At 52.9% G+C, this 14,354-nt stretch overlaps 4 protein-coding genes across 4 annotated transcripts; all 4 read right to left on the bottom strand.

The window, feature by feature from the left end:
* Positions 1-866: 866 nt before the first annotated feature.
* AYO20_09049 (hypothetical protein) lies at positions 867-5,232 on the bottom strand (the record flags this gene model as incomplete). The annotated part of the gene is made up of 9 exons (XM_022647321.1): positions 867-2,238; positions 2,363-2,870; positions 2,935-3,392; positions 3,434-4,105; positions 4,160-4,551; positions 4,599-4,674; positions 4,725-4,818; positions 4,869-5,086; positions 5,138-5,232. 9 exons carry the CDS (start codon positions 5,230-5,232, stop codon positions 867-869), a joined length of 3,885 nt encoding a protein of 1,294 aa, XP_022496685.1.
* An 871-nt stretch (positions 5,233-6,103) lies between these two features.
* On the bottom strand, positions 6,104-9,929 carry AYO20_09048 (hypothetical protein; the record flags this gene model as incomplete). Its single annotated transcript, XM_022647320.1, has 8 exons — positions 6,104-7,289; positions 7,347-7,566; positions 7,619-7,958; positions 8,639-8,709; positions 8,770-8,951; positions 9,001-9,105; positions 9,156-9,215; positions 9,718-9,929. The coding sequence occupies 8 exons, from the start codon at positions 9,927-9,929 to the stop codon at positions 6,104-6,106; spliced, it is 2,376 nt and encodes a 791-aa protein (XP_022496684.1).
* A 241-nt stretch (positions 9,930-10,170) lies between these two features.
* Positions 10,171-10,638, bottom strand: AYO20_09047 (hypothetical protein; the record flags this gene model as incomplete). The annotated part of the gene is made up of 1 exon (XM_022647319.1): positions 10,171-10,638. The coding sequence occupies one exon, from the start codon at positions 10,636-10,638 to the stop codon at positions 10,171-10,173; it is 468 nt and encodes a 155-aa protein (XP_022496683.1).
* Positions 10,639-12,169: 1,531 nt separating this feature from the next.
* AYO20_09046 (non-histone chromosomal protein 6) lies at positions 12,170-12,718 on the bottom strand (the record flags this gene model as incomplete). The annotated part of the gene is made up of 4 exons (XM_022647318.1): positions 12,170-12,199; positions 12,255-12,376; positions 12,430-12,525; positions 12,577-12,718. 4 exons carry the CDS (start codon positions 12,716-12,718, stop codon positions 12,170-12,172), a joined length of 390 nt encoding a protein of 129 aa, XP_022496682.1.
* Between the last annotated feature and the right edge of the window lie 1,636 nt (positions 12,719-14,354).

Raw genomic sequence — 14,354 nt, 5'->3', positions numbered from 1 at the left:
AGGTTGGATCGGACAGTACAGGACAAAAGGGAACGGCACAGGACTGAATTGATCCCACCGACTGAGCTGGCAAGAAGAGTGACAAGGTGATCTGGGCTGGCGTGCTGGCGTCTATGAACCACGACGACAACAACGAGTGATTGCTGAATGAAGGGATGAATGACCCCAGATCTCGAGATGATGCCCAGAATCAAGGGGAGTGCCCAATGCTCCTTGTCTTGACGGGAAGGATAAACAGACCGCGGCGGGACGAATGATTCACATCATACCACACTAGACCTCTGCCTCTACCTCTCCCTCTGCTTTTTTTCTTTCTTCCTTCCTTCCATTCTTTCTATTTCTTGGGATACCGCATGTCCCTTCCTAGGTCCCTTCTTAGGTACCTACCTAGGTAGATAGGTAGGTAGGTATATCAAACCTGCACTGTGCTGTACCATTCGTGCACGGTCGGTAGGGTCGGTAGGTTCGGTAGAGTACTTTGGGAAAGGTACCCTGACCGGCTACGTAGGGTGCTAGGGTGGATGGATGGATAGGTAGGTAGGTAGTTAGATAAAATGCCCTCCAAGTTCTGGCCAGAGGGAAAAGACGGTCAGTCTACACGTCTACACATCCTCGCAGACAGACAGACAGACAGACAGACAGGTAGATTAGATCGAATAGATATCCATATCTGTGTCAAGCTCCAAGCTCCTGCTTCACGCCGAGTCACAAGCAAGCTACAAGCAATACAAACCACCCTCTACCCAACCTTGTCCAATCCAATCCAATCCAATCCATTCCCATCTCACCGAACAGAAACAGAACCGCCCGTCGGATCTCCCAGGATCCGATCAAAAGTCCACCACTGGCAAATCCCAAGAGTAATCTCAACCAAAAATCCCCCCGTTGGTGATGGTTATGGCGATAACGGAGAGGAGGACCAATGACCACGTCCTAGACCATCTTCTCGGCGAAAGAGAAGAGGAGGAGGGAGAAGAAGAAGAAGAAGAAGACTGATGAATTTCCACCGCCGCGCCGGACACGCTAGACACACTCGACTCGCTCGACGCAGCCACCGACGACGACGGCGCTGGCACCGGCATCGGACTCACGGTGACGTTCTTCAGGGGCAGGGAGAAATTGAACTTTGCGGTCGCGAGGACGAGGACGAGGTTCTTGGTCACGACATCCGTCTCGGCGACCGGGGTTGTGGTCGTGGTCGTGGACGTGGACGTGGACGTGGACGTGGACGTGGACGTGGCCATGGGAAACGAGATGGGGAAGCTATAAGGGACGTAGCTGTGTGGGTGCGCATCAGCGTCGGCGGTGGCGGTAGCCGTGGCCTCTGCGTATGCGTATGCGTTTGCGTATGCACCCGAGTCTGCGCCGACCTGGGCGTGGTATGGTGCAGAGAGAGAAGCAGACGCGGACCAGCTCGAGACGGCGTCCTCCAAGGCCGAAATGGACTGGGTACACGGGACCGTGAGGGTTGTCATCTCCTCCACCTCGTTATCGCCCTGCCCGCCCACTCCGGGAGACTGTGTCGGGGTCGAGCATGCGGCGACGACAGTCGTAGTCATGGGGACCGCCACTGGAGACGTATCCGTACATCCGCAATGCAGGACTGTGATGGTTGTCGCGAGACAGGTTTCTGTCCGCACGGGGCAGGAGATGGGATGTGAGGCGCAGATGGTGGCGTATGTGGTCGATATGGTTGTGGGGGAGAGTATTGGTGACGATGAAGAAGAAGAGGTGGGTGTGATGAAAATTACCGAGTCGGAGAAGGTGAACGACGATGAGGATGAGGATGAGAGGGTGGAACTCGTTTGTGCGGTTGGTACTGGTGTTGTCGTTGATGATGACGGGGATGACGAGGACGGTGATGCTGTTCCTGTTGCTGAAATACTCACACTCGCGCTCGTGCTCATACTTCCACTACTCGACGTCGTAACGGACGATGATGCCGTTGACACGACCGTCGTATCCACCGAAGAAGTCGACGTCGTCGTCGACGATGAACCGCCAACGTCAGCACCCGTGTTGTTATACAACGTCAAGAGCACAATATCGCCGTTCGCGTCGACGAGTTGTCTCTTACCAAGCCTCGTCAGGGGAGGAAAACGAGCCACCCCTCCACATTTCTGCGCAGGATTGCCCGGACACGTCGTGTTACATGCCGAATCCGGGTAGCGGACAAAGTCGTCGGAAGACGCGGTGTCGGTGTCCAGAGGCAGCGAGTATGTGGAACAGTAGCATTGCCTGGAAAAGAGGTAGCGTTAGCATAGATCAACCCTGAGCGGGTCGCTAGTGAACCACATTCATTCATATTTACGCCAGTCGCTAGGGCGAATACAATTGAAACGTAGAGAGACTCCAAACTTACGTATCAAAGAGACCGGCGTATACATCCAATGAGCAGTCATCGACACATCTCTCGATCGACATGAGCGGAGAGTCCTCCACCAGTGTGAAGCTGTTGGCAAACGCAGTGTCCGGCCGCGGTCCCAGACAGCCTGCGAATGTAAAGGAGGAGACTTGGGTTGGACCCGGAAGAGTATCCGTCGTAGTGGGTGTGGTTGAGACCGTGGTCGTGGTCGAGGCTGGGGGAGTCGTTGAAGAACTAACAGAGCTGCTGGAGGGCAGGGAGGTCGGGGTGGAGAAGAAATCTTCAGAAAGAGAAGTGGATGTTGATGGAGGTGAAGGTGACGCAGACGAAGACGTGGAATCACCAAGAAAGCTGCTCGTCGTTGACGTCGACGGTTGGCTGGCCGTAGGAGATGACGTTGGAGTGACTGGAGGCGTTGTTGAAGGCGGCGACGGCGGGATTGAGGAAGAGACAGTCGATGAAGGGGGAGGAGGCGGAGACGAAGTTATAACAGAGGAAGAGACACCTGGGTCAGAAGTGCTCGTGCTAGGAAGACCTGCACTTGTGGATGCTGAACTGGGGCTGAACACTGTTGCGGTCGTCGATGAGGATAGAGTATGAGACTGAGACTGAGACTGGGACTGCGTCGGTGTCGCGGTAGCAGATGCGCCAGAAGTCGCAAAGGAGCTCACAGAATGGGATGAAAGGGACATCTCTGACGACGATGACCCCAAAGTAGAGGTCGAGCTCGCAATACTTACGGTTGTGGGTTGACTCACGGGTATGGTTGATGAGCTTGACGCTGTTGACCTTGAAGAGGATAGCTGCCCGCTCGTTGAGGTCGCTGTAGGGCTGCTTGTTGACGTTCCCGCTGACGACGACGACGACGACGAAGAAGAAGAAGGTCGATTCGTGGTCGGGGCTGTTGACAGGCTGGAAATCGACGAAACACTGGACCAGGTAGAGGTGGTAGAGGCGGTACTGGTTGATGACACGGTCGAATGCCGGGAAGTGGAAGACGTGGTAGAAGACGACGGGCTCGCCGTAGCTATAGACGTACTCTGAGAGCTGCCTCCCGTGGTTACCAACGTTGTCGTCGAACCATCAGACGCGGTGGAAGAACCATCGTCGGTCGTCGTCTCCCCCAAGGGAACACCATCCGTAAAGCTCGACATCGGTGTCTCCGAGATCAGCGAGAACGACGTCGACGAAGTGGTTCCCGCAGCAACATAGTATTGAGGCGTGACTGAAGTCGCCACGTATGATGTACTGCTGCTGCTCGAGGTCCGCTTTCGCGGGTCGTCCGTCACCTGTGGATAGGCATAGTAGATGAGCCTGGCGCTGTTGAAGTTGGGATCTGCGGGAGTGCTTCCGACGTTTCGTTTCCAGAAGCATGCTCTGGTGCTGACCCTGTATGTCACGCCGCCACAGATGTTGCTAATATTGAAGGTGTTCCAGTAGCTACATCCAGCCACACAGTCCTCGAACGAGTTCACGGGGTAATTGGGATAGGGTCGTCCAATATCAGACCCGCCGATGTTGACTCCACATTCAACTTCGTACTTGTAATCCCCGGCTTGGACGACGGTGAAGTTGTACGTCGGGCACAAACTCGTCGTTGGTACTGGGGTTGAGGATGAGATCGTTGATGTGCTGGACGGAGTAGGCTGATCGCTTGCAATATATGTTGTGGCATTGCTGCTGACATTGGCACTAGGATCCGCCAATTGATAAACCCGTATCGAGTTGATGCTCCAGTAGCTATTGACGGGTCAGTCCCAGAGTTTGGTCCAGAGGAGGTTCTGCAATACGTACGACTGTTGGAATGCTCCAGGCTGAGCCGCCACATAGGCGTTGCAGGTGGAATAGCCAGTATTGATGGCGCAAGAGTTTGTCGTCGAGTTCCACACACTGGTTGCTCCCGCATATTCTCCGCAGAATGCATTGTTCAGGATGATCTTGTGGGCTTGGAAATGCTGGTCAAAGACACAAGAACCCTGCATCTTCGCCGCTGGCAGACCCCAGGACGAAGGATTGGGAGTCTTGCTGGTGATGTCGCTGGGAATCGAGCCTCTGGGAAAGAACCACACACTGATAAAGTCAGAAGTCCACTGCATCGCATAAACGCCGCCACCGATGGCGTTGAAGCCGGTGCCGTAGCTGGCCGGTCGATTATCGCGTATACCGCAGCCGACATTGTAGCCAGGCTATGGTCCTGTCAGCATCTTCCACTCGAAAACGACATGCCACTCACATAATAGGCGCAATTGTTGTTCGACAACTGGCCTGTCATGGTCCTGCTATCCCCAGCAATCGTACAATTGGGGCTCCTCAACCATCCATCAGCAACGTCTCCCATAACATCCTCGTGTCCACATACGTATGTAATGTCGCCGCATTGTAGTTGGCCATATTTGCTCCTTCCATGATATCGATCTCGCCGTTGTTAGGCCAGTTGGGTCCCAGTGTCCAGACTGTGTGATTGATTAGCGCATGGTCTCAATCCCTCGCTGGAAGAACATACATGCAGGCCAACTTCCACAAACTCCTCCCGGCGCGTGATTGAAATCCCCGATGAACAATCCGTGGGTCCATGATCTTTGCGTGGATATGCGGACGCTGGGTCTCCCTGCTGCTTGTGTAGACCCGATCACTGTGTTGTAGTCGGAACCAATATAGATCGCTGAGCTGTCGCTGGCATTGATCATGCCCATGAGTTCAGCAGAGCCCTGACTATAATACCTATTCGACTGTCAGGTCCTGCTTCTCGATTGTTTGTTCCTCCTCACTCACGTTACAAATCCTCCCGTTGGGTCGCCGCCCTGTCCAGCGTCAGCCTTGTCAGAGAAAACGCGGGCAATCGGCGACTCACCGTAAAAAAATCCCATCCTTGGAAGAAATTGGACCCCGAATACTCCGAATCCAGCTGATAGATCGAGCTAGTAAAGGCAAGGACATTGTGGAAATACACAAAACACACAAAAAGTGTATGATAAGCCGCGCATCGGAGAGAAAAGGAATGGACAGCCATGATCGGCAACGGCAGGCAGACGGTTGCGCTTCAACGGACACGGGAAATGGAGAGTCAAGATCATAATGAAGGCGTTTGGACGAAGCTTGGAACAGATTCCATCGCGAGATCTGCGAGGAATGTGCACGGGGCCTGGCACAACATTGTGGGGGAAAGGAAGGGGGGTATCCATGTTCTCATTTTCACAGACTCCAGGAAACTAGAGCGGAACTCCTTCTCAGTATGAAAATGGTGTCCCCCTGCTCCTGTTGCGGATGTGGAGACCAAGGCGGCTATAGAAGACTCAAACATTGTAGAGGCCGCTGGTTGCCGCCCGGCGTACTCGTGCCCATATATTGACCGCGGTCTTGTTGTTTGAAGTCCCTCTCGATTTACCAAGACTGGTTGTGGATAGAGTGCTGTATATCCACGAAGAGGATCCAAATGCGACTGTCTTCTCGTGGGCCATCGATCAACACCAATGCCACCGAGAGTATGCGACCACGTGCTCAGTGTTGTGTAGATCCCAGCGACCTCAATATTGACGACTTGTCACTCGATGAGCTGATGGGCGGCAAGCTGTCTGCCGAGCTGCAATGGGTTTTTGGATCACAGGCGACTCGGCCGCTGAGGGACATTGGGTTGCGATTCCACGTAGTCCCTGCTGTGTCCAGCGCTCTGGAGTCAGGAATGACCTTCCGATGCATGTCTCAACGACATGCCTCGCAAGGACTTCTGGTTTGTCCAACCTAATCCTTCTCCCTGTAAGGCTGTATCTCTTCACTGAGTGTACGTTGCGAGGATCGAGAACTGTCATCATTTCCGTGGTGCTCATTGTGAATCTGCACTTCGATTTCCTTCTCTCCCTGTACAGCTTCTTTCGTCTTCTCCTCGCTGAATGGTTGAGGCGCTTCCTGAATCTGGACAGCCTCCGTATCACTTGGGGTCTTTTGGGGTTTCTTTGGCATTCCTTTTCGCATATTATATCCTCCTCGCCAACCTATCCATCCTTGTTCATGAGGACCGCGTAAGAGACACACAACCAACGCCGCAGAAACAAACCCGACACTTGCCGATCCGGAAGAGATCCATCCACCATCAGCATAAAGCGAGTTCCCCACGGCGGTGCCAATCAACTGGCCCACGAAAACGCTGACCATGTAAGCTGTATTGACTCGGTTCCTCGCCAGGGGCGCGACTTTATAAATGGCCGTCCGGTTGGCGATCTGGCTGGTCTGCAGGCCGATATCGATGCAAATTGCCTCAATCACGGGCCCAGCCACCGTAAATTTGCCGGTATATGTCCCAATGACCACACCGACCAAACAAATAACTTCGCCAATGATGACCGAAAAGAGCGGTTGGTGTTTCTCCATGACCGTCCTGGCAAAGATAGGGCCCCAAGACATGCTGCCAATGCCGATCAAAGCAAAAAGACCAATAACCAGGGAACTGTAATGGTATGGAGATCCCGCAAGGAGGAAAGTAAGAGTTGTCCAGTAACTGGTAAAGGTCGTCGCGGTGAACATTCCAACAAGACATGCCTGGACCAAAACCGGATACTTGACCACGAGCTTCACGATATCCCACAACAACATGGGATACTTCTTCCAGATATTCTCGCCCGGGTTTGTTGAAGGGTAATCTGGCATGAACAGATACAGCAAAATCAGGATGAAGTACTGCAATCCGAATGAGATCCAGTAAATATAGCGCCAACCGATGTACCTAGCAACGACGCCAGACAAGAGACGGGCAATTAGCATTCCCAGCAGCATCCCCGACACGACAATAGACAGAGACGTCGACCGCCGGTGAGGAGGAGCCATGTCACCGACCAGTGGCAGCATCAACTGAGGTGTCACAGTTGTCACACTTGTAATAAATGTGATAACTCCGAAAGCTGCAAACGATTTGGTGACGCAGAGGCCGATCCTGTAATGAACATCAGTTCGACCATACCACACCCGAAAGGATCTCGCTCAAGCGTACCACAAGGTCGCGGTAAACCAGACCAGCCAAAGCACAAACGGCCGCCTCTTGACCAAGTCCCCCAACGGGCACAAGAACAGCAATCCGCCCGCATATCCGGCTTGTGCAAGAGTCGGGATATAGGAAGATTGCTCGTCGGTAACGTGGAAGTCGTCTGCGAGGAGGTTGAGGATTGGGTGGGTGTAGTAGAGGTTTGCCACGGTGAAGCAACCGGCGAATGCTACAGACTGTCAATTTCGTGTGATTTATCCGGGGTAAGGTTTCTTTCCTACCAAAGAGCACATTCAATGCCATTGAGAACTGAAACGGCTTCTCGGGGTCATAGCGACACCTCGGTGGCACATAGGTCAGGCAAGCGTACGCCTTCTGGAGGAACGTCCTTCCCGAGCTCGGGTCGCTATACTGATGGGTGGTCGCTGGCGGTGCCTCAACGCTCAGGGCGTTCTCGGTCTCCCGAGACGCTTCTTCTGACTGCGACATGACGACCAGCAGCCACAACTTCAAAGCCGCAGACAGCACCGAACAGCGAAAGAAGAGGAGCCATGACTTCTCCAGGTCCTCGACACTGGCTAATATTAACAGGAGGAGTTGGAGATAGTTCTGGTGCGAAGGCTAATGTCCGTTGTACGGTGTACGCAAATGACGCGAAGATAAATCGGATAAAGGATAACGGGCAAGGATCGAGGTGGGGAGAAAAACAAGAATCTCCGATCGTTTCTTGGAGCAAGGAGCCTGATCTGTCAAGCGATTCGCGGAATCTGGCCGGGCAAAGGCGTCTCGCTCGGCATCTACGCCGATGCACAGCCAGCTTGCCAGTACGAAGTACTTAACCGTGGCTAGAAAACAGCAACACGTCTTGATATATATAAAAAGGTAGAATATGGAAGTGGGTCGAGTCGGGGAGCCACACACTGCTGTATGAATGCACGATTTTGAGCCTGGTAGGATCCCAAGCAAGGGCGTGTCGACTTTTTGCTAGGAATGAGTACCCGTGCAGACCACCGAACAGATAAGTAGAAGAAGAACAAAAAACAAACAATATCGGCATCCCTCCACCAGTTAGTCTCTTTTCCGCTGGGAATTAGGCAAGGCGATCAAACAGAAGTCTGGAAAGCAACAGGCTGAGCAGAGAAGACATGGCAAGAAAGGTAAAGGCAGGGGTATCCAAAGGCACGAGGCCTCCATTTTGCCGCACCGTCGAAAAAGCTCACACAAAGATGGCCGCCCATTTCATTGTCAGTGTCATTAGTCATGTCATTATGGTCGTCAGGTCATGTCACAGGGACTCGTACGTTTTTGGTCGGTTTCGGTCTGCGAATGTCCTCGCGCAAATCTTTGAGCGTCTTGACAAAGTCTTCGGCATCTATACAAAGTCAGCCACTCGCCCATCGAACGGGGAGAGCGCGTATTCGAAACGACCTACCTGTGAAAACTTCAAAGTCAAGAAGATGCTCGCCGTTTGCGCGGACGTGGGGTGAGTATTCGGAAGAGAAGACATGTCGTTGAAGTTCAGCAAGATAAATCGTGGAGCTATTTTTAGGCCATCGAAACCAACTAGGCGAGGTGATTTTGTGCGTGATAAAAGCTGTCCAGATGGGTGTGCTGCTGGAAAACTCAGCTTTTTACATTCTCCGAGGCGGCAGTGAGAGCTTACTCTTTCATTTCTTTGTCGAGGACAGCGGCCTCGAGCCGCACGGCGTCCGTCCTCTTGTCACGGTACAATCGGAGGACATGCCGGTAACCACCGTCACGGATGGCCCTGACTGGATCAGTTTCGACCTCATCGACGAGAGCATCTCAGCAGCTCACCCGGCAAAATGGAGAATCTCGCCATCAAGATCATGGTCGATGTTGCGGAACTGCGAGGTGCTGTCATGTGAACGAAGCGATAGAAAGGTACAATGGAAGATGACGAGCCCTGAAACGATCAGCGACATCCCCAGCAGGAGAGCTTCAGCACTGACATTCGTACGAAGTGAAGTTGAGGCTTGTCCAACAAGTGCTAGCACCTCGAACTGTCGGACAACAAAGGTACAGCAATGACCCCGAGCGACGTATGTGTAATTCACTCAAAGGAAAGCAAGACATTCGCAGGTTCTTTCGATTGTCATGCCACTCGCAGACGAGTTTGACGCGGTAATCGCGAGCACGCCAATAGAATTTCGTTCTCAGTCCGCCAGGGAATTTTCTGGCCATGGTGAGTCTTCTATCTTTCAAACACTTGACAAACCTTACAGTTGGAGGATCCTTTCATATTCTGGATCTGGTCGTCTGCGGTAGCGTGCATCCACATCACCGAAACAGCAAGATCTGTTGAAGAAGCAAATGGGTAAGTGAATATCTGAAGCCAGAGGAAGATTATTGTCCTTACGGGTTTGGGTCCACATCCAGAGGAGTACTGGGCAGATTATTGAATATCTTGGTCGCCCAGTGATTGGTTTCCGAGTCGACACTCGAGGTTTGACTGAGAGTGGAAAAGGTGGTGACGGGTGAAGCAGGAGAAACTGGGGACAGAGGTGGCGGACTGGGAGCCGCTTGGGGTTGGAATGTCTCGTAACTGTCCTGGGAGGTTGCTGGCGACATGGGTCGTAGAGGCTCTGGTCTTACCCGTTCATGGGACGGGAGAGGTTTGATGACTGCTGCTCGTCAATACCAAGCATGGCCACTAGCGAAAGGGACTGAGTGACCTTGGTGGACTGGTACCACAGAAAGAGTAGGAAAGGTCTCGGAAGCTTGAATTAATCGTCTGTCTTCGCGTTGTAGGGTTTGTAGGTCAAAAATCTCGAGTCGCAAATCCTCGAGGTGTCGTCGATTGAAGGATTGCCTAACCAAAAATGCTCCTGAGCGACGGCCAGTTCAGGGCTTTGGGAGTACCATACCTTGAGAGAACCTTGCATAGCGAGTATGTGAAGAGTTTATATGTTTCTAGTCGGGTGTGAAGGGTCTGCTTTCCCATGTTCATGCAATACCGGGCGACTTCTTTCCAGGCATCTTGGTAGTCGGCCGCGACCGGGACGCGAGGCAACTTGCCTAGGATGGTCCATACGTCTTGAAGGGTGAAGGCAACACTGTGCTGGAGGAGTTTTAAGTCGCCTGCAAAGGTCGAGGTGACCTTGCCGCTCACCGCGTCGATCTGGTTATTGAGTTCCCGCAGTGCCCAGCTCAAGCCGTTCAATCCCGTGATGGCCAAGGTGATGTCCTGCTCATGATCTTGATCGCTGCTCCTGATCGTACTGAGAATTTCGGCAATGTCCTGGGCTCTCCCAGCCTCCTCTCGTAGAAGTAAATCCATGCATGATAGACGGGGGGGATGCGCCTCGGAATCAGACTGACAGATGAGAAGAAGCCCAGATCGACTCGAGATGTAGTGGAGAGGCTCCTTTTGTGCTGAAATTGAGATGCGGGCCCAGGATAAGAGCGGGCTGGAACTGACAATCTCGTAATTCGCGCGGAGGCAAAGCTCATGCAAGCCGTTGACGTGTCAAGCGGACAGCAGGCGAAGCCGAAGGTTGAAGGGACCGATGCATACCTAGACACAACGCCGATTTGTCACCGGCCAGCATGCGCATGAACTGTCGCAGCACAAGCCCTTAGGCTGTCCACCGTTGACCACTGTCATGCTTCGTACCAGCTTTTAAATGACCCTGGCGACCCCCTCAGAGATGTCAATTTTTGTCCTGCTTCTGCGACCCGTCGACGAAAGACAGGGACACGACTGGAGCAGTCTGGCAGTATCGGATTTCTTCGACGAAGGTGGCCAGATCTCATGCAGCATGCTGCAGGCATAGGATTTTGCTGCCTAAGTTAGGGCGTCCAAACATTTTCTCTGATCGCTTTTCCAGGAGCAACCGTCGCAGGTGAGCGAAGCGAGGCTTTTTATGCGGGGCGACGTGGTTCTACTTAGTTGTTGGAAAAAGAGATGCTTCCTACCTGAACTTCGCGAGTCGCTCACGCACGCCCTCTGTCAGCATGAGATCCATTCTTCTCGCAGGGAAAATACCCAGGCGACAAATTGCTCGTTCAGCAATGAGGACGCGTGGAATGATTGTGGTGAGTGTCGAGGAGGATTCCGATACACACAAACCTCGTCTAGAATATGTACCAGGCGTACGTGTTCCGGGCCTCAAATATCCTTCGACTCGAGGTGCATCGCAAAGAAGATGGGAGAGAGAGCCATCATTTGAGCCTTTATGAGGTTTGAAGAAGTGAAACTGCGCCCTCCTTCTGCTGTTGCTGCTGCTGCCTGTGGCCAAGCCCAAATAGAGTGGTAGGCAAACGGGGGGGCTGAAACGCAACAACGCCCGCCAGAAGGATCGGTAATGCTCTCAGCACAGTGTGATGGATGGCTCAAGCTTCCAAAGCTGGTCAAGCATGTCCACGACCAACTGGAATACACGGACCAAGGCACGTTGGGCGAGTCAACAAAACACCGAGCAAATCACTACTGGAGAACCAGCAAGAGGTTATCAATTGGATCGTTTTGCCAGACATTGCATTGCATAAAAAGCTAGTATACAGCACGGATCATAGTATGCTTATGCAATGTTTGCAGCTCAGCTTTCCGGTTCGTGATCGTGATGATGATGGTGGATGATGTGCCTCACCTCACGACAACATGACTTGATCTCCGAAGGTCAATGATTCCAGCCGTGAGCTGCACTTCGGAAGCATACCGACCCTGTCCATAACTGACTCCCATAACCCCTGCCTCCCAGCCGATCATTGCTAGTGAAAACATGATGACAGAAAAAGAGAAATATCCCACTGGACCTTGAACGCAGTTGCGAAAGACCTCGGGTCACGCGTCGAGGGCGCGAGACCGTTTAGTCCTCGTCGTCGTCGTCTTCGCCAGCCTGGTGGGTTGTTAGAGCATGTCTCTGTCTCGGGGAGGAAGGCTTCGTCACTCACGTTGTATTTCGCCTTTTCGTCCTCATATCGCTTCTTGTCGGCGGCGGCCTTCTTCTCGTACGGCTCGCGTTGCTTGTCGCTCAGGGCCTTCCACTTGTCACCGAGCACCTTGCCGACCTGGCCTGTGATCTTGTCAGCACATGGAGTCATCTGCCCCAGAGTAGAGTGGGCGTACCAAAGCTAATGCCAGGGTTCTCCTCGCGGACGTTCTCACGCTGCTCGTTGGCGAAGAACATGTAGGCAGAGAGGCCACGCTTGGGAGCATTGGGGTCTGCGCATCAGGTCAGTCAGGTTTTCACAATGAGCAGAAGTATGCACCAACCCTTCTTCTTCTTCTCGGCTCCACGGCCCTTAGCCTTGGTATTCTTTGCGCTCGCTTTTGGCATTTTGGTCGTGGAAGATTGATTCGGGTTGATCGCGGTTGCGGGATCGCTGGCAGTCTGCGTGTCGCGTTGTTTAGCCATGGTAACGATAGAGTAAGAGTTGAATTGGAAAGACGCAGGAAGTGGTAGAAGAAATCAAGGATTTGGAAAGTGCGCAACGAGAAACGTCGAACGACAATCGCGTAGAGAATCCAAATAACGCACTCAAGGTGAGAGGGAAACAGAGGCGGGTGGTGTAGGTGAAAGCTGGGAGGGCCGGGCGCAGGCGATTTGGGATTGTTTTGGAAGAGTGCATTCGCGTCCCAAACGCGTGTTTTGTGAGCAACAATGGGCGATTGGAATGCGCTTGGACTCACCGACGCAAGGAAAACGCGTCAATGAAGTGGGTAGATAGCTGGGAAGTGGTTGGTGGTGGTGGTTAAGACCTATAGGGCGCTGGGTGCTGGAGACGGCGACGACGAGGTCGCAAAAGGGAGCAAACAGTGCAACAGGATGATGAGAAGAGCATTTTGCATCGCAATTTTGCGCGCAAGCTATGGAAGAAGAGTATGGGTGGTGTGGAAGGTGAGGGTGAAAAATAGTCAAGAGAAGAAAGTGAGTACTTACAGTGTATGAGGGTGATTTGGTGGTAGTAGTAACGCAGTTGGCAGCGGCGCTCACAGTGTATGCACACACAGTACAGTGTATGAGGGAGAGTGGTAGTAGGAGGAAAAATGTATGGGAGAAGGGTTGGGAGGTGGGAGGGTAGGGTAGGGTGGGAGGCTGAGGGCTGATGGGCAGAGAGGGCTGGGCTGACCTACTACTACTGGGTAATAGTACGTACTGAGAGGGGAGTAGTGAGTGAGAGGACAAGACAAGAGCGAGTGAGGGAGAGAGCAGGGAGAGAGAAGGCGGGCAGGGCCAGACTCCCCGAACTCTTCCCTCTCCTTCTCCTCCTCCTTACCTCCTTGGGCGCTGGATGGTTGCTGGGCCCCCCCCCTTTGGCCCTTTGGAGAGTTGATCCTGGACTGCCGCTGCCCTGCTTTGCACCACTTGCACCACTTACAAACCACTTTGGTGACTTTGCACCACTGCACCACGCAATCATCAACCACCACTGAAGTTGCTATGATTGAAGCTAATACCATTGACTCCGTAACCCGCCAAACCCCGTTCAACCAAAAGCTGCTCCTCGTACAATCATTGCCATGTTTTGATCTTACCCAGTTCACTCCTCCTTTTCCATCCACTCACATCTCTCCAAACTCCCTCCTCCCCCCTCTTCCACTCCTCATGGCTCGGTGGTGTACCAGCTGAATCAATCAATCAGTCAATCAATCAACCCATTGATCTCATCACTCTACCTACTACCCACGGCTTCGCTCACTCCCCCCTCTCTCTTGCGCAGATTCCTCTACCTCTCCACTCTCTTCTCCTATCTTTTCCCTCTCCTTGTTGCTCAGCACCACCTACTACAGCTACCTGCGCCCTTTTTCTTCAGGCCCGCAATAAAGCCTGCCCACCTACCTACCTTGAAGAAACCCACTTTCTTTGATCCTCAATTGCAGCCACTGGACAATCATTGACGATAGTGATGGCGCCATGCTGCAACAATCCTTTCTCCCGGAGCGATTTGCACCATAGATTGTTTGTTATATCTTTGCCGACTAGGCCAAAGCTCAGATCATAACAACATCCACTTTCGGATAGCAACTCTTGCCGCTTGGGCTACATCAAG

This window comes from Fonsecaea nubica (assembly GCF_001646965.1).
Source record: "Fonsecaea nubica strain CBS 269.64 chromosome Unknown Scaff79, whole genome shotgun sequence".
NCBI lineage: Eukaryota > Fungi > Ascomycota > Eurotiomycetes > Chaetothyriales > Herpotrichiellaceae > Fonsecaea > Fonsecaea nubica.
This window is presented reverse-complemented; position numbering and strand designations above follow the sequence as displayed.